This window comes from Lates calcarifer, linkage group LG9 (genome assembly GCF_001640805.2).
Source record: "Lates calcarifer isolate ASB-BC8 linkage group LG9, TLL_Latcal_v3, whole genome shotgun sequence".
Classification (NCBI taxonomy): Eukaryota; Metazoa; Chordata; class Actinopteri; family Centropomidae; genus Lates; species Lates calcarifer.
The window spans coordinates 1,050,281-1,067,268 of record NC_066841.1 but is presented as its reverse complement, the minus strand read 5'-3'; the positions used below and the strand labels follow the sequence as shown (position 1 = coordinate 1,067,268).

At 42.9% G+C, this 16,988-nt stretch overlaps 3 protein-coding genes across 9 annotated transcripts in view; 2 read left to right on the top strand and 1 right to left on the bottom strand.

Moving 5' to 3' along the window:
• Window positions 1-381: 381 nt before the first annotated feature.
• Window positions 382-2,140, bottom strand: mrps24 (mitochondrial ribosomal protein S24). Its single transcript, XM_018694165.2, has 4 exons — window positions 1,977-2,140; window positions 1,345-1,422; window positions 921-1,032; window positions 382-794 (listed from the first exon to the last, which is right to left on the bottom strand). Exons 1-4 carry the CDS (start codon window positions 2,016-2,018, stop codon window positions 511-513), a joined length of 516 nt encoding a protein of 171 aa, XP_018549681.1. The 5' UTR covers window positions 2,019-2,140; the 3' UTR covers window positions 382-510.
• A 302-nt stretch (window positions 2,141-2,442) lies between these two features.
• Window positions 2,443-6,490, top strand: nudcd3 (NudC domain containing 3). Of its 2 annotated transcripts, none has more exons than XM_018694152.2 (6): window positions 2,443-2,811; window positions 3,891-4,207; window positions 4,926-5,055; window positions 5,150-5,293; window positions 5,392-5,580; window positions 6,149-6,490. In XM_018694152.2, the coding sequence occupies exons 1-6, from the start codon at window positions 2,614-2,616 to the stop codon at window positions 6,257-6,259; spliced, it is 1,089 nt and encodes a 362-aa protein (XP_018549668.1). In that variant the 5' UTR covers window positions 2,443-2,613; the 3' UTR covers window positions 6,260-6,490. The 2 variants fall into 2 exon arrangements, with proteins under 2 accessions (XP_018549668.1, XP_018549659.1); XM_018694143.2 differs by having other exon boundaries at window positions 2,444-2,811; window positions 4,923-5,055.
• A 2,285-nt stretch (window positions 6,491-8,775) lies between these two features.
• LOC108895334 (calcium/calmodulin-dependent protein kinase type II subunit beta) overlaps window positions 8,776-16,988 on the top strand; it is a 38,198-nt gene continuing 29,985 nt past the window's right edge. For all 6 annotated transcript variants that reach the window (XM_018694120.2, XM_018694100.2, XM_018694086.2 and 3 more), the window contains exons 1-5: window positions 8,776-9,421; window positions 12,867-12,961; window positions 14,209-14,268; window positions 15,564-15,618; window positions 16,216-16,281. In XM_018694120.2, coding sequence (XP_018549636.1) covers window positions 9,360-9,421; window positions 12,867-12,961; window positions 14,209-14,268; window positions 15,564-15,618; window positions 16,216-16,281 — 338 coding nt within the window. In that variant the 5' untranslated portion in view covers window positions 8,776-9,359. The remainder of the gene's footprint in view (window positions 9,422-12,866; window positions 12,962-14,208; window positions 14,269-15,563; window positions 15,619-16,215; window positions 16,282-16,988) is intronic.

The following is a 16,988-nucleotide window of genomic DNA, read 5'->3' as shown; positions in this document are numbered from 1 at the left end:
TCCAGTGTGACAGGTTAATTTTTAACACCAGTTCAGCCTGAGATGAAGCCAGGACCAGGCTCGTCTGTAAGTTTTACTGTACTATTGTTTGTGTTTTGTTCTGTTCTGTACATTTTTCCTGTTGGATTTTGTGTATTTTAAATGTCCATCTAAGAATGAGCATTGTAAACCAGCTGTGATGTGATTCCAGAGTGGTCAGACTTATTTAAATCTCTTTTATTAAACACATCTACTGAACTAAGCCTGGTTTAACTGAAACAGAGAGCAGGTGTAAACACAGTGAACTGGAGCTGATATACTCACATGAATATATTATATTAAACCTTGTGTTTGCTACATTTGTTAAACAACTTCAAACATAACGTTTCAAAGACACACTGATGATTTTATTTTCTTTAATTGTTGCAAGTTTAAATAACTGAAAACAGGAAGTGGCGTCACTCAGTGAGCAGGAATGCAGGAAGCTGTGCAGGAAACATTGATCACTGTATTAAACCCTACACAGTTCCATCAGATGTACTTGTACACAACTTTCTCCGGCACCGTCTGAATCTCTATCTTGACGGGACACTTGTAGAAGTACGACAGCATCGTCTCTGTGTAGCCGATCAGGAAGTAGAACTTCTGTGGGTGGATCTTCTGGACCATTATAGCGCATATGACGAGCAGGTTGCCGCGCCTTTTGAGCACGAGCTCATTGGCCAGGCAGCCGTGGAAGGTGCCGAACATGAATCTCCTGATGAACGTGTCCTCAACGGTGCGATCAGCCGCTCCGTCTTCTCCTTTGAGGTTACCTAGAAGAAGAGGGAAGGAGAATTACTGGCACTGGCCACAATGTTTTTCAGGATAAAAGATCATTTCATCTGTACTGATCTAAAACTGCTCGTTAGGCTGCTCATTAACAGCCCGCTCATGCTCACTGGTGTGCAGTGACAGCCATCCTTTGCGGTGGGCGATGTGATGAGGGTGAAATGCCTGCTCGTAGGTCACAGGTTTGTCTCCTTTCCCCACTCGGATACGAGCTGCTCGATTCTGGAGACGGGGGAAGAAGAAAGAACAGAACAGCGTGAAATATCTGAAGGCTTTAAGACGAGTAAACTGACGACTGTGATGAGCCTCAATCTGAAAACAAAACCCACCACCACAAGTACATTCTGAGTTAGTTACTGATCACAGTACCACAGTATCTGATGTGTATGGTTCTATTCATAGTTCCATTATGATTGTTCCTGGTTTTCCCACCTCAGTCAAACCATAAGTACATGTGACACTGCAGTCTTAAAAGGAGACACATTAAAACAGTCAGACTGTTGACTGTGATGATGTGTGGAGCTCAGCGCTCACCTTGCAGCAAACTGCAGTAACGTGGAGGCCTCTGCTTCCAGAGGAGCTGCACAAAGATCCGGCCCTGGCTACAGCAGCCTGTGGATAAACCAGAGGAAACATAAGGAGAGTAAAAAAGCTTCTACTACAATAAGAGAACAGAAGGTTTTATAGGATTATACACGGGTCAGTAAAAAGAGATATTTCCAACATTATGTATAATAAATGTAAGTTTGTGAAAAGCTTTGCAGCTGTAGGAAAAAACACAGAGGATGTCTAAATACAATATGTACAGTGTACACGTTTCTGATTTGTTAAATCAATCATAAGTGTTTGTTTCTAATGTTTTGTCCATTCTCCACATATAGGAGGCAAAATATTATAAACACACTTCAACACAGTAAAGTCCAGTACAACCGCGTCACTAAATAACCTGATCATGTAGTTGGATTAAGGCTGAACATTATACATTTCATCCAGGTAGAACATATAGCAGTGCTGTTATATCGGACTGCGATAAACTGTACAGGTTTTATATTGTACTATGATAGAAAATATATACCACAGTTTAACCGCTATCAACCGCAGTATATATGACATATATACACTATTTCAGAGAAACGTATTTCACATTTAACTTGTATTTTTCTCACCAGTAGCCTCACGCTGCCTGCGCTGCTCAAGGGCACCGCCATGTTTTCCGGATGTTTGTTAGCGCGCTATGCTAAAGGAGCTAACACCGATCTCTGATGTAGTTTATTTTCCGATGCCGTCAAACTTTTCAAAGGGGATTAAAACTCCTAAAGCTCTACGACGATTTTAACTCGTGTCAAAATGACAAAATTGTAAATTTTCATGAAAACTGTACCTATAAACGGGAACTGTTTATTCTGGTAGTCAGGTATCTGTTTCCACCGGACGACTAGTGCAATGTACCAACCGGATAGGAGAAAAATAAAATTCTTTAGCTTTAAATAAACTGTTAACAATAATTATTAGTGCTGTTAAAGATATACACGGTGTAATGTTATGTCGTTATACTTAGTTTTTTGGGGCTTGTGTGTCATTAAATTTGTCGAACTTGTATATTTGTGGCGGTTGTGCACGTATTTCGAAAATACAGGACCGGAAGTATCGTTATTGTTCTGGAAGGAAGAACACAGGCTTCAAGAAACGTTGTACCACTTACTTATTTTTAACTTATGTTTCTTGACAAACACGCGTTCGTTTTCGTACGTTAAACTGTCGGTAGAGATACTTTAACCGTCGATTTGAACGTTAAAAGCCGCGATGGCGTCGCCGCTGGAGATGACAGAGATGTACGACAACGCTCTGCTGGGAATCCTGCAGCATGTTGGAAACATCCAGGACTTTCTTCAGGTCTATTTCGGGTTTTTGTACCGTAAAACGGACTTTTATCGCCTCCTGTCCGGTCCCAACGACAAGATGGGCTTCCCTCCCGGTGTGGCGGAGAAGATGGTGCTAAAGGTGAAGTTTGTGTCGGATAAATATTGTAGCCTGAAGTTATGGAGACCAAGACAATGACAGTCTGTGAATCTGTGTTCGTATCATCTGCAGCGGGGGAAGAAGTGGTCGGTCTAGTAAAGGTGTAGTGCTACAAATAAAACTCAGCCTTCACAGTTTTGTTGAAGTACAAGTACACAGGTATTAGCAACAGTACGTTGAAGTACTCATTGTGCAGAACGGACCATTTCAGATTGATTTTAATTGATGCGTTCGTGTGAAATCACTTTTATTTCACAGCTGGAACAAGCTGTTTACATCCCGCTGCCTGTCTAAACTTATTTGATCTTTATCTTTTGTGTTAATAATCTAAATCCGCGAAGTAACCTGTAATTAAAGCTGCTAGATAAACGTAGAGAAGTGAGAAGTAGAATGTTTGCCTGTAAACTGTGGTGGAGTGAGAGAAGTAAAGTTCAGGTTCTTGTGTATTTCGACTTTTTAATGTTGTTATATTTGCACTAATTGTGTGTACTTTTGTTTGCACACGTGTTTGCTCCTTGAAGGAGGGATTTTGAATTGAACTAAGTTAAAGTCTAGAAAGTAGAGAATCTTACATTCAACATTAAAACCAGCTGCCTGGAACTGTGTAGGTCCCCCTTGTGCCGCTGAGACAGCTCTGACCTGTCGAGACCTGGACTCCACAGATCTTCTGAAGGTGTCCTGTGCCTTCAGGCGTCAGATCCTTTAAGTCCTGTTAGTTATGAGGTGGAGCCTCCACGGATCAGACTTGTTTCCTGTCTCACAGATCGTTGTCTCACCGTCACAGGCTGAGCCCCTGTCAGAGTCGCCCAGATTCTCATGCTTGCCCATTTTTCTGCTTCCTATGCATGGACTTCACCTGCTGTCTGACAGATCCTGATATACACCTGTCGTGTTTATCTGTCATTTTTAGTTCATATTCTGTATCAATTATGCAGTTTGTTCTTGATTCATCTGTTGTTGACTGTATTATTACACTGAGATTCTGTTCTTCTCTGTCTCATTGAAATAAATGAGTTGGACACGAGTGAGGTTGAAGCTCTGATCTCATGTTCCCTCCGCAGACGTTTAAGCTGTTTGAGAAGCTGGCAGAGCACGACCGAGAGAGGCAGCTGAGCGAGATGCAGAAGAGAGAGGAGAGTCGATGCGTTCCTCCGGCGGCTCAGGAGCTGGAGGTCGTCGCCGAGCCTCAGGAGGAGACGGAGGAGCAGAGCACGGAGGCGGCGCAGATGGAGAGCTCCCCCCCGGACGCCGGGAACGTTTCAGCTCCTGCAGCCTCAGAATCCTCCGTCAGCTCTCAGCCTGACAGCAGCAGGGCTCAGGCTCAGGCTCAGGCTCAGGGAGACCAGGCGGCTGCAGCCAGCACGAAGTCAGCAGACGAGTGAGTAACATCCTGTGGTTTATCCAACAAAGCCTCTTGTTTCTACTGGTGAATCTGAGTAAACAAAAGTTTGTTAGCTTAGTGAAAATGACATTAAACATTGGTACATGTCAGGAAATGCACATGAAGCAGAACATAAAGATGGCAAACGAAAACCAACAGCATATGAGCAAACTATACAGTATAAGTTTTGTATAATTAGATAGTAACTTCTATATTTTTCCATGTAATATCTGAATTTGCACAATATTTTGTAAATTTGTAATACTTTTAAATGTTTATATAGTTTCACACTGACAAAAACTTAAATTTGAGCATGTTTATAAACAGCATGTAAACAAGTAATAAAAGGTTTATATTTTATTCTAACACATTTCAAGGGTCACCAGATAAATGTGAGAGGTCATCAGATGATTAATGTGAGGAAAGAAAAAAAATCTCTAATCTTTGCTTTTGTGTGAAATATTGGATAATGTACCTCTTAGTTTATTGTGTGTTTAATTAGGTAAAATAATATTTTGTAAAGTAACCAGAAGAAGCAGAAGAGATGTTGTGGAGTGAAATAGTTCCCTTTGAAATGTAGTAAAGTACAAATACCTCAGAATTATACTCAGTTACTTCACCTGTTCAGAGGGTCTCTACAGATTTTAGACACTTGAAGCCTCATGTTCATGTAAATAACAGCAGAGATGTAAAATGACTGTTCATGTGTCAGGAGTCAGGAGAGATTTCAGTCTGATCCTGACAGTTACAACGGGGCGGTGAGGGAAAACTACAGCTGGTCTCAGGACTACACTGACGTGGAGGTCCGCGTGTTCGTGCCCAAGGCTGTTGTTAAGGGCAGACAGGTAAACACAGTCATTAAACCACCTGACATTTCAGGACTACTGCTCTCAGCTCAGTCATCAGTCGTTTTTGCTGTTGTGTTGCGGCTGTCCTCAGGTCAGTGTCAGTCTGCAGACTGGCAGTGTACGAGTGTGTGTGAGGGACGGAGCCGAGGAGAAAACACTGATGGAGGGAGAATTCACTCACAAGATCAACACTGAAGACTCTCTGTGGAGCCTGGAGCCCGGACGCTGCGTGGTTGTGAGTAAACACGCCGCTCATGTCACCTTCCTCCACAGTAATTAATTCTTCAACGAGCCGGCTTTTTAATTTAACTTGAACCTGCGTTTGGCTTCCAGCTGTCGCTCAACAAGACCTCAGAGGTTTGGTGGAACGCGGTGCTGAAAGGAGAGAAGGAGATCGACATAAACCAGATTAACCGCGAGCGAACCATGGCGTCGGTCGACGACGAGGAGCACTCCGTTCTGGACAGACTCACATTCGACTACCATCAGAAGCTGCAGGGGAAACCACAGAGTCACGAGATGGTGAGGACACAACTCAGATGTTCTGAATGACCAGAGAGCATCAGATCATCTTCACAGATGAACACCACTGTTCTGATGTTTGAAGCCTAAATCCAACCTCCAGAAGTAAAAAGCTAATGAAGATGTATTTTATATTATTACAGGTGTTTAACTGTGTTTTAGAATCTCAAAGCACGAGCTACAGTTGCTAACAGATCTTTTCTAACCACATTTTAGAGTGGTATAAACTATTTCTTACATGTTTATATATGAGGCATGTAAAAGCTAAATAAGGGGGGATGTATATTAACTGTGTATATTCAGTCATTCATCTCTGCAGTGGTCGTGAGAAGGACTGGTGGTCTGATCAGGTTTATTTAACGTCTTTTTTTAGGCTGACCTGAGACGAATCTCCTTCAGCAATGTTTCATAGTTTATTAAACAGAATTCATTTTCTTTGTGCATAAGAGATGATGATTAAAGACTGGATTTATCTCGGCCCTCTGGGGAAGTTAAAGTCGACTCACCACTAGATGGCACTGTGGTCTGTATTAGTGTGAATATTTAACCTGTGTCCATCTCTCCACAGAAAGTGCACGAGATGCTGAAGAAGGGCTGGGACGCAGAGGGCTCGCCTTTCAAGGGGCAGCAGTTCGACCCCTCCATGTTCGACATCCCGCCCAGCGCCGTGCAGTTCTGAGGCGCAGCCAAAACTCAGCCAAATATGAACTGAACCCGAGTTTATTTACAGACCGAGTCAACATTTACCTGCTGGTCTGCTGTCGCAGGTTTGTCGTTAACTGTAAGAGCAGAGCTGAAGCTTCTGTTTGTTTGTGTGGAGGAAACACAGACGAGGACGAGGACTTGTCTTTATATCAAAGGTTTATTTGATGTTCTGACAGTGTGAAATCTGATAAATACGTTTACTTTGTTCACTGTTCCTGCTCTTTATTTAATAACTCTACAGTGCCTGTGTGTTTCTGCCTCTACTGAGTTTTTATTTTCATTTTTACTCTTCACACCAGAGCCCACAAACTGTCAGCAGTTAGTCATCGTTTGATGACTGCAGGACAGAAACAGCAGAACACACCTCTGTTTTCTATCTGATAATAATAATGATGCTAACACTTTGGATGAAGCAGCATAATGAAGAGCCAGTTTCCCAGTCTGTTTATACTGTGTCTTTATACACTATAAATACATCAGACTGTTGGACACTTAAAGATTTCACACAAATAAAATGAACCTCAAGATTACATTTATACATTTATAATAAAGCAGGATCTTGAAGGAGAACAAACCAACTGAAAGGATCTTTTTTAAAAGATGGGGTTGATCTATAGCTCTGATTGGCTGTTCCTCCTCTGATCAGATGTGTGATCAATCACTTTAGAGATACTGTAAGTCACTTTGGATAAATGTTCACACTTTCACTCTGAAGTTTGTCCTTTAGAGCATCTGTACATCTGATTTAAAAATGTTTCATAAGCAATAAACCTCTAAAAAGTATTTATTAATGATTAAAAACCCACTAATTACAACCAATGAACTCCTTATTAAGAATGGATCTTAACAAATAATGTTCTCAGCTGTTCTCACTGTTACTTGGAGAAACTTTACTCTTGGCCAAGTAAAAGGGGAAATGAGTCTTCCTGTTGAACTGCTTTGACTCCAGGTATCTTCTTCTGCATCCTGTCTACATACAGCCGGATGTACAGTATAGCCCTGAGGTGTCTGATGTGAAGTCATCCATCTTTCCGCTCAGCAAATGGAAGTAATGAGTTGATAATGGACTGAATGGAAGAGAGGAAAAAGGAAGATGGAGATAATGTAGAGTGGAGTAACACTGACATTCCTAATGTAAGCACTGTACCTCCTCAGAAGTAAACATCAATCATGACCAATTACTTTATGATCAGAAATGATGAGTTGGCACAGACGTTCACTAAATCAGAAGGTCGGTGGTTCGATTCCCGGCTCCCACCCACCACCACTTAACCACCAAGTGTCACTCCAAGCTAATTTCACTTCTAATGAAGGGTGAGGGTATAGCCAAATTAGGCTAAAGGACGCCATTGCTTCTCTACCGGAACAAGGAAGTACCCGTCACCATGACAACAGGTAGACGTTCTACTTGAGCGGCTGTTAAAAACACGATATGAGGTAAATTTGACGAATTTATTTATTTTTATGTCGACTGTAAGTGTATCCAAACGTGTGGATTTTATTCTGGTCGGTTTTGTTTTATATCTTTTAACACCACACATTCTATGATTTTCTTGAAATCCGTTGGGAGCGTCGGGACCTTCCCGGTTCCAGTGAGGGTCGTTCCGGCCTGTAGCATGTCCGTACCCACCAGGTGTACTATAACAAAAAATATATTCTGAAAATAACCGTACTGTGGAGCTGCAAATATGTTGTAAAACATCAAAATAATTGATGTTTTCCTCTGATCACCGGCTTCGTCACTACCTGTGTGTCGGTGGAGTGAACTATCTTGTGTTATACAAACTCTTTACTCAACATGGCGGTTCTTTGATTAGGTCAACAAACCGGAAGCTGAATCGGCCGAAGCTTGATGCAGGTAACTAGAGAATTACACTTTATTGCTATAATTGTACTTTATTGACATTAACTCTCAGACATCATCTGACCATCATCTCATGTGCGGTTGTGCTAATTTAAGTGTGTTAACTTCGTTAGCTAGCTAGTGTTAGCAACCGAACGTTAGCTAACGATAGCTAGCTAGCGAGCTAGCTTACATTCAGTCAGACTGCTGAGATGAATCTCCAGCGAAAGCTGAAATGTTTTTATTCCAGTTCAGTTTTTTGGGAAATAAATGCTCCAATAGGAAGGTAACATTTGTAGACAGATATCTATTAAGCCCATGTTTTCTCTCTTTACTGACACAGACGAATCCGGAAAGACGGGAAGAGATACAGGACAAAATGAAGAAACTGACGAGAAAAATCAAGAGAGAAAGTGATGAAGGTGAGTGAGGAAGAGCAGTTACTGGATCAGTGTTATGTCCCTGTGCTGTTCAACACACACACAAAGCTGAAGCCACCATGTCAATATGTCATGTATATCTGTATTATTGAGGTCTGTAGGGGCCCAACAGTACATTTTAGTCCGGGGGGCTCCTGACAGGTTGATCCGGCCCTGCCCAAATGGATCTATTATGTTTATTGTTTCTTTTCTATTTGTTAAAAGGGGGGACATAAAGAGGGACTGCTGCAGGCTGCCAAAAAACTCCAGAGCAATTACTGAAATGCACCGAGAGGAATTTAGCATTTTCGATTCACCGGGGGCTTCCTCACGAAACACCTAAAAATAGACTGCGCCCAAGTAAGTTTTGGTGAAGTAATTTCATTATCGGCTGCGGGCTTTCTCCTCATCTTATGATTGATTATAATAGAGCTCCTCCGCACTCTTCAATCAGCGCGCGCTCTCAGCCTTTAATTTCACTTGTTCTTTATTTCTTTTTCTTTTTTTCCTCGCACCGGGGGAACACGTCATGTGGTGAGCTCACATTACGGTTTTGTGTGGTATTTAAAGAGTCCGTCCTCCCCGGAGCGGAGAGAGGGAGAGCCGAGCACCGGGACCGCGTGTGTACAGGCGCGTGCGTGTGTTCGGTGTGTGTGTTTCTGTGTGTGCGCGCCGGGGCTGCAGCTGAACCACTCAACCGTCCGGAGGTCTGAGGTGGGCGGAGACTCGAGCCCGAGGTCCTCCAGTCCGCAGCGACGCACCGTGCATTTCGGACTCGGCACCCGCACCCCGTCCGAGGAGGAGGCAGCATCATGGCAACGACTACTTGTACACGTTTTACGGATGAATACCAGCTGTACGAGGAGCTTGGCAAGTAAGCCGCTGTTACATTATAACGCTGTTCCGAGTCTCCTGCATGCAGCCCCCTGACCCCCCGTCCTGTGAGCGCGCAGAGCTGGAGGGATGGAGGTCTGCGGTGATGGATGCAGCTCCCTCCATCCCTTCAAAACAAAACGCACGCTGCTCCGGAGCTCCCCTGCTCCCACCAACAGCCTCTAAAACCAAGTCTTATCCCTCAGTGCATGGCTCCTCACTTCTTCTAGGCTGTGACAAGAAATCAGATAGTTTAGATTTTGCATGAAGACGGGGTTGCAGGAGCCCAGGAGCACTTCTGGGCACATCCCCTGTTTCCTCCTCCACCTCCTCCTCCTCCTCCCCCTCTTTGCCCAAAGGCTAATTAGGGACAAACAGGCCTAATATCAGGGAAAAGCTGATGTGTCGGAATTAAGCTCCCTCATCATCAGCTGGCTTTAATCACAGTGGCACTCAGCTTTGGAGAGAAGTCAGGGAATGATGCTGCTGCCCCCTTGATCTGCTGTTAATCTAATGAGGTTCGTCTTGTGATTTAAAGAAAAAAAAAAGGGAAATGAAATGAAAGGAGGAAATGGAGAGACTGGGGGGGGTGATGTGTGGTCCCTAATAGGATGCAGACAAATTGAGAGAGACTGAAGAGGCTATGGGTGCCACAGTGGGTAGATGCAAAGTGGACTCAGTGTCTCTGTCAGGTTGTGCGTGGGTAGAGAGGATCTCTCTGCAATGTTTGCCTCACAGGAACATTTATTCCACAGCCCCGGAGAGGGAAAAAAAGAAGCAAGTTCAGTGCTGTGGAAGGTTTCAGCTGTGAACCTCTGATGTTGATGTTTTATTTTACAGGCTGTTCTGTGATGGCGCTGATCTCCAGCTCTGTGTGTGTGTGTGGGATGTGATAAGTTAAAGACAATAGACATGCTGGAGTAGCAGCAGCTGCCCTCACTGATAACACAGCTTTATTACTGTTTTTGCTTGTGTTGTGCGCCCTGGGTTTATGTATATGTGTGTGTGTGTGTGTGTGTGTGTGTGTGTGTGTGTGTGATGCAGATGTAAAGACTCGAGGATTTTATACTGAGCCAGTCAGGTGTTAGAGAGTCCAAACTCTGGCTCAAATAATCAGCAACTATTCAGATAATCGATAATTAGCAGGGGAAAGTAAAAGTTCATTTACTCAAATACTCGAGTACATTTCTGAGATACTTGCATTTACATATTTAAATTTTCTTAATACCTCTACTCCATCACAATTCAGAGGTAGATATTGTACTTTTTACTCCACTACACTGATTTAATGACTTTAGTTACTTTGCAGATTGACTTTAATGATACAAGTGCAAAATATTACAATATTTAAAAGTAATATTACAGGTGTAACGCATCTGAAACCGAGATATGAGAAGATGGAACCGCCATACCTCCCTCTCCCACAGTTCCACCTGTGTGTGTCATGTGACTGTTTTGCTCCAATCAGGACTGAGTGATCACACCTGTGGTAAAAGTTAAGCTGGTTAGCTGATCCTGTGATCGCAGACCTGACAGGCTCACTAAGAGTGGGTGTTTCCTGTCGCACAGAATCACCACAATACGACGACGAAGACGCTGTTACTCGTTAATCAGTCGACTACATTTTTGAACATTAATCTTGTAATTGAATCTGATTTTTTCATAAAACTTAGCCTGAAAAGTTTAAGAGAATATTTCAAACTCATAGATGATGACGTTTGACTTTAACAGCCAGTGGATTTTGCTCAGTCGTAGTGGAGATGCCTGTAAAGCTCGAGTTGATTATTGTTACTTTTAAAGGTCAAAAATAAGCTTAAACTAATTTCTAATACTCAAGCTTTATAACATATGTTCCATATTTGCTGTGTTATATTTACCTGAATGTTTTATACACGACTTTTTGCCAATAAGAAAAGAGCGAGCCTGTAAAAGATTAGATTAGGTCTTTGTTTCACTCTGAGCTCAGCTAATCCAGGTTTTGGATCCATATCCAGCCCTCCTCCCGACTCCCACCTGCCCTGCAGATAACCTGTCATGTCGAAGCTCTGCTGCCTTTTCCACCACACGGCGGGAGTGTCAGCGAGTGTCACGCTTACTCACCCGGTCTCCTCATAATGTATGCGTGTTGGAGAGCTCGTAAGAGGCAGGGGCTCTGAGGGGAGAGTGTGAGTGTTTCATTGCGTAACAATGCTGAGGTGAGATAAAATTAGCTCTGAGAAATGACAGAGGTGGTTATTTCTGTTTGTCTCTGTTGGGTTTGATGAGCAAACGAGGCCCTAAAAACTCCAGAACACACTTTACAGTAACTTATCCCTGAAATGCTTATAGCCTTGTAGTCAAATTAGCTTCTTTTGTCGTCCACCAGGTACAAACAAAATGAGATGAACAGATTGTATTAGTGCTAATATTGTGTTTTATTTTGATATAACTGATGGTGGTGAAACATTTGCAGCAGTTTTTCGTTTGTATTTTAGACATTTTGTGACACAGTATCTGCCGTTGTCCTGTTTGATATTGTTAGCCAGTTTTACCAGTGATTCTTGTGTATTTTCAACTCTGTCTAACTTTGTAATGTTTGTTTTTAGATCGTTTTTTGAAGCAGCCTGTTTTGAATTGAACTGAACTTTAGTGGGAGGCTTCATCGTGTAATAAACTCTCACATTAACCTAAATTGTTTTTCTAAGACCCTCTAAGACCTTTTTTCAGGAACTGAATTCAGTACTTTATAAGACTTCTCACGACCTGCAGAGAGGTAGTGTAGGTTATGGCTAGACGTAGCAGATAAAGCTGGTTAGGAATAAGATAAGGTGGAGTTCAGGTGAAGCATCTCAGGTTGTGGTTGTGGATAAGGTTTGGTTCAGGTTAAGGTAAGGGGAAACCATGGTGAGACCCCACTATACATGAAAGTTTCATGATTTCACCAGGCAGACAGAAACCAGATTCTCGAAATGTGAAGATTTGCTCGTTTTTGTAGCTTTATATGTTAATAACCTTAAAGTCTTTGGAGTTTTGACTGTTAACTTGGGCTTCGGGGAACGATTAAGAGCATTTTTAAATAAGTGTTGGTTCCTCTGTGATGGAGTAATACGACCTCGGCCCTGGTTTTCTGTGTGTTAATTACTTGACGCAGAAAAAAAATTGAAGCAGTTCAATAAAACACAACTTTACAACCACAACATAACAAGACAAAGGCAACAAGATGGAGGGTAGAGGAGGATTTCAGTGGAGCAGATTTCTAACAAAATGTAAATACAGTCAGTAATGCAAACAGACTCTGACAGAGCACCAGACTCATGTACATCAGGCATGCAGAGAGGGGTTCAGGACAACGCCGAGGTCAGTCTGATAGCTGAGACGTCCCTTTTGATGCTGACGAAGCTTATATGGCAGCTGACCCGTCTCCTCCTCCTCCTCCTGTCTCCTGTCTCCTGTCTTTTGTTTCCCAGGGGGGCCTTTTCAGTGGTGCGCCGCTGTGTCAAACTCTGCACAGGCCAAGAGTACGCCGCCAAAATCATCAACACCAAAAAACTCTCGGCCAGAGGTGAGAGAAAGGAAGACGTTTTACCCCGTAAACCGATGCTCAGACTTGTGTTTCCAGTCGGAGGCAGAAGCAGAGGCATCATGGGGGTTTTCATCGTTATGTGTTTGTGTGTACGTCCCAGATCTGAAAGTTCGCATTAGCATATTTTAGCGCTTGTTTGATTCCAGTGTGTGAAGCCTTCACGTCTGTTCCTCGGGAGGGAGGCAGATGATGGTTTCAGTCAGATGCACTGGAGAAAGGAAACCAACATTTTTAGAGCAAATTATAACGAGGACAGTGTAAAAACCGTGAGTTTGTGCTCAGGTTTCACGCTCTACTACAGATTGGCTGTGACAGAAATGCAAACAGAGTCCCTTTAAAGTGCTATTTGTAAGGTTTTAGAGATTATATAATTGTCAGGCGAGCTGTGGTGGAGCAGCATCCTGTGTCTCTTTCTCCAAATATAATAATCATCAAAAACTGTTTTAAAAAAACAGCCTCAGAAATCATCTAAAAATAGCAACAATGGTGTAATTACTGCAAAGGAATGAGATCATGGGTGGGGCTACAGTAGCATTGATCTCCACTTCTCCTTCCTGCTGTGTGGCCTTTGAGGACGATCATTCGTCCATCTTTGTTTGGACAGGATTGACACAGATGTGTTTGTTGGAGCTGCAGGGCAGGACGAGCTGCAGAGCTGCCTCAGATAAAAAGCAGATACATGGATCATTTCTGCTTCTGATCGACTCAGCTACATCTCCTCCCCTCTCTTATCTCCTCCTCTCTCTTATCTCCTTCCTCTCTCCTTGTTTCTTCTCCTAATTTTTCCTCCTCTTCACTCCTGTCTCCTCTCTCTTTCACTTGCTTCCTCTTCCTCATTCCTCTTTTCACCTCCCTTGTTTCCTCTCTCCTCTCCTCTCCTCTCCTCTCCTCTCCTCTCTTCCCTTCTTTCTGGATTGAGGGTTAAATCAGCATCTGGGACGAGTGTAGCCCTCAGGCCGTTCTCATCTGTGTTTGTGTGCGACCACATATGTACATAAGTCTTGTGTGTGTTTGTCTCTAACTCCTTCACCTTGAGAACAACTTCAGTCCTTACAAACTAAAATGTGATTTTCCTGATGTTTTACTGACACATTTGTGAAGTTAAGTGATCACCAGCGACTGCCTCCTCTTGTAAAGTCACTTTAATCACATCAGCTGCTTCTTCATGTTTCACTTGTTTGTCTGAGTCTGAGATGTAATTAAAACCTGCTTTGACTGTTTTGTAGACCACCAGAAACTGGAGAGAGAAGCTCGCATCTGCAGATTGCTCAAGCACCCCAACATCGGTGAGACGAACAAAAGAGAAAGTCTTCATCATGAACACGTTATAACCTACAGCTATCCTTTTACAGTCATTATAATCGTATCAATCTGTTACATCTATTATTATATATTTCTATCTGTATTGTTTCAGTTTGATGGAAAGGTGTGGGCATAAAAACACAGGGACAGGCTTTTAATATTTCAGATTTTTCTAGTTTCTAGTTTTTTATTGAGATTTAAATGTCTCAAGTCCAGTAAATAACCTTACATGGTACAGAGGTCAGCGGTAAACTGCCAGAGAAAACTGAAAAATAATGTAAAAATCATATAAAACAGGGAACAAATGATGGATTCACTTCTAACTTTCCTGCAGCAGTGGAAGTAAATGGTCTTAAAAGTTGATGCAAACATTTCCTACATTTCCTATTGTTAACACAATACTGCACTGCAGGAAGTAGTATTGTGTGTAGTAGTATATAGTGACTCACTATTGCAAAGTGGTAGGGGGGTGGGGCTAGCTAGCATGCTAACTTCAGTAGAAGAAAAGAAGTGATAGACATAAGCGAAATACTGGAGACAGCTAAATGAAATAAATGAATAAAGTTTGATGCAAAGTTTCCTCTAGATTGGTAAGTAAGTAGCTGCTAATGCTAACGTTGGCTATGTAGTGATAGCAAAAACATGCTTCAATACTAAAATAATAAGATATGTGCATTATTGTAATTACTGTACGAGGATGACAGAAGATAACCTTAGATTGATCAGCACTGTCTCCAGACTTAAAGCTGCTATATGTAAATTTTTGCTATTGCTACGTAGCCAGTGTTAGCATTAACTGCTGTTTACTCATCAAGAGCTTCAGCCATTGTTGTGTTAACAAGTTATCAAGAGGTGTGAATATGTCCTCTGAGCATCACTACTTCTTGATCCTCTCATGTTGGATGCTACAGTGACTCACTACTGCAAAGTTAAAATTATGAGATGGGATAGGGCTAGCTGGTTAGCATGCTAACTTCAGTAGAGGAAAAGAAGTGATAGAAACAGATAAAACATCGGTGTTGTTTTCTATAGCTGGAGACAGCTCTTGATGCTAAACTTGAAACCTTTGTTCCAGAGTGGTAAAAAACCAGATGCTAATGCTAACGTCATGTAGCGATAGCAAAAACGTGCATATAGCACCTTTAATTTAAAATAAGAAGGTAGGATGACAGAAGATAACCATAGATCGTTCATAAAAGAAAGCGAACAGATGATTTTGATGCCTCTCTCTCTCTCTATCTGTCTCTGTCTCTCCCTCTCTCTCTTCACCTCCCCCCAGTTCGTCTCCATGACAGTATTTCAGAGGAAGGCTTCCACTATCTCCTCTTTGACCTGTGAGTTGCTTCGTTTCCTCCTTCCTCTTCCTCCCCTTTGGCTCCTCTTCTTTCTTCTTCTCTTTCTCTTCCATGCTGCGCTGCTCTCCCTCCTCCTCCTCCTCCATCCTTCATCCTCCTCCTCCCTCTCCCCTGGTGCTTCATTTTCCACTCCCTTCCCTTCAATCTGTCTCCTCTGCGCTTACTTTCTTTTTTTTTCCATCTTTACATCCGCATTCTCTTCATTCCTTCTCTTCTTCTTTACCCCCCCCCTTCCTCCTCCTCCTCCTCCTCCTCCTCCTCTGCTTCTAAGGCAGTTCCCCCCATTACATAACAGTCCAACCCCACCACCTCCTCCCTCCCCTTCCTCCCCCCTTGCGGCTCCCACTTCAGCACACACACACATATACACACAGATACATCCACACTCCCCCGCACTGGAGCCAGTCTCCATGGCAACCCAGTCGGAGTGAATCCTGCAGCCGGGGTTTCCCCCTAATGAGGACATCCCCCTCCTGTCTCTGTGTGTGTGTGAGTGTGTGTGTGATGCATGAGTGAAAAAATGTACATCATTTTTTCTTTTTAGTGCGTTTTAACCTCCATCTTTGCGTCTCTCAGGGTGACAGGAGGGGAGCTGTTTGAGGACATTGTGGCCAGAGAGTACTACAGTGAAGCAGATGCCAGGTAAACACCCATGAATCTCATCTCTCTCTTGTCTTCTTCTTCTTCTTCTTCATCTCCCCCCTCCCACCTCTCCACGTGTCAGTCCTCCAGCCTCTGCAGTCCTCCAGCAGCTCTGAGAGTTGGACTCTCTCTCATTAGCACACACAGACGATTTTGACACATTGTTTTTGGCGTTAACAGGCTCTGGTTCTGATGGATAATACCTCCACGCAGCTTTTTTCTTTTTTTTCGGTATGTGAACTGAATTGCAAATCGAGGTCGAGGAGCCCCCCCACCCACCCCGATCCCGATGGGAAACATACACATGCACAAAATGCACACACACCCTCCCTCCCTTCACCCTCAGGAGGTAGACTTAAATCAATTTGACTGTGGAGGCGGTTTGTGGAGGCGGGAGAGAGAGAAGAAGAGAAGGGGACAGAAACATTAAAAGGAGGTAGAAGGAGAGACGCAGGAAAAATGAGGGAAAACTGTTTTTGTTTCCATCTGATTTTTAATATATTGGTTTTAAATCTCTCCACCTGTTGTCGTCTTAAATGACCTTTTCCACACTGTTTCCTCAATAAAACATACGTTTATTCCACGTTTGTCCCTCTGTAACTTTAGTTCAGTATCTCCTGCACTCAATCTTTGTTGAATAATCCAGAGCGTTACCTTTCAAAAGAGACCATTTTTATGGGGTTGAATTTCCAGTCAGGGCACATACG

Excerpts from the sequence above, each read along its gene's own strand:
- mrps24 (XM_018694165.2), bottom strand. The coding sequence starts at position 2,018 with ATGGCGGTGCCCTTGAGCAGCGCAGGCAGCGTGAGGCTACTG. Across the intron at positions 1,423-1,976 it reads CAGGCAGCGTGAGGCTACTG|GCTGCTGTAGCCAGGGCCGG; the intron begins GTGAGAAAAATA and ends GTTTATCCACAG. Across the intron at positions 1,033-1,344 it reads TTACTGCAGTTTGCTGCAAG|AATCGAGCAGCTCGTATCCG; the intron begins GTGAGCGCTGAG and ends CCCCGTCTCCAG.
- nudcd3 (XM_018694143.2), top strand. The coding sequence starts at position 2,614 with ATGGCGTCGCCGCTGGAGATGACAGAGATGTACGACAACGCTCTGCTG. Across the intron at positions 4,208-4,922 it reads AGCACGAAGTCAGCAGACGA|GAGTCAGGAGAGATTTCAGT; the intron begins GTGAGTAACATC and ends TTCATGTGTCAG. Across the intron at positions 5,294-5,391 it reads AGCCCGGACGCTGCGTGGTT|CTGTCGCTCAACAAGACCTC; the intron begins GTGAGTAAACAC and ends TTTGGCTTCCAG.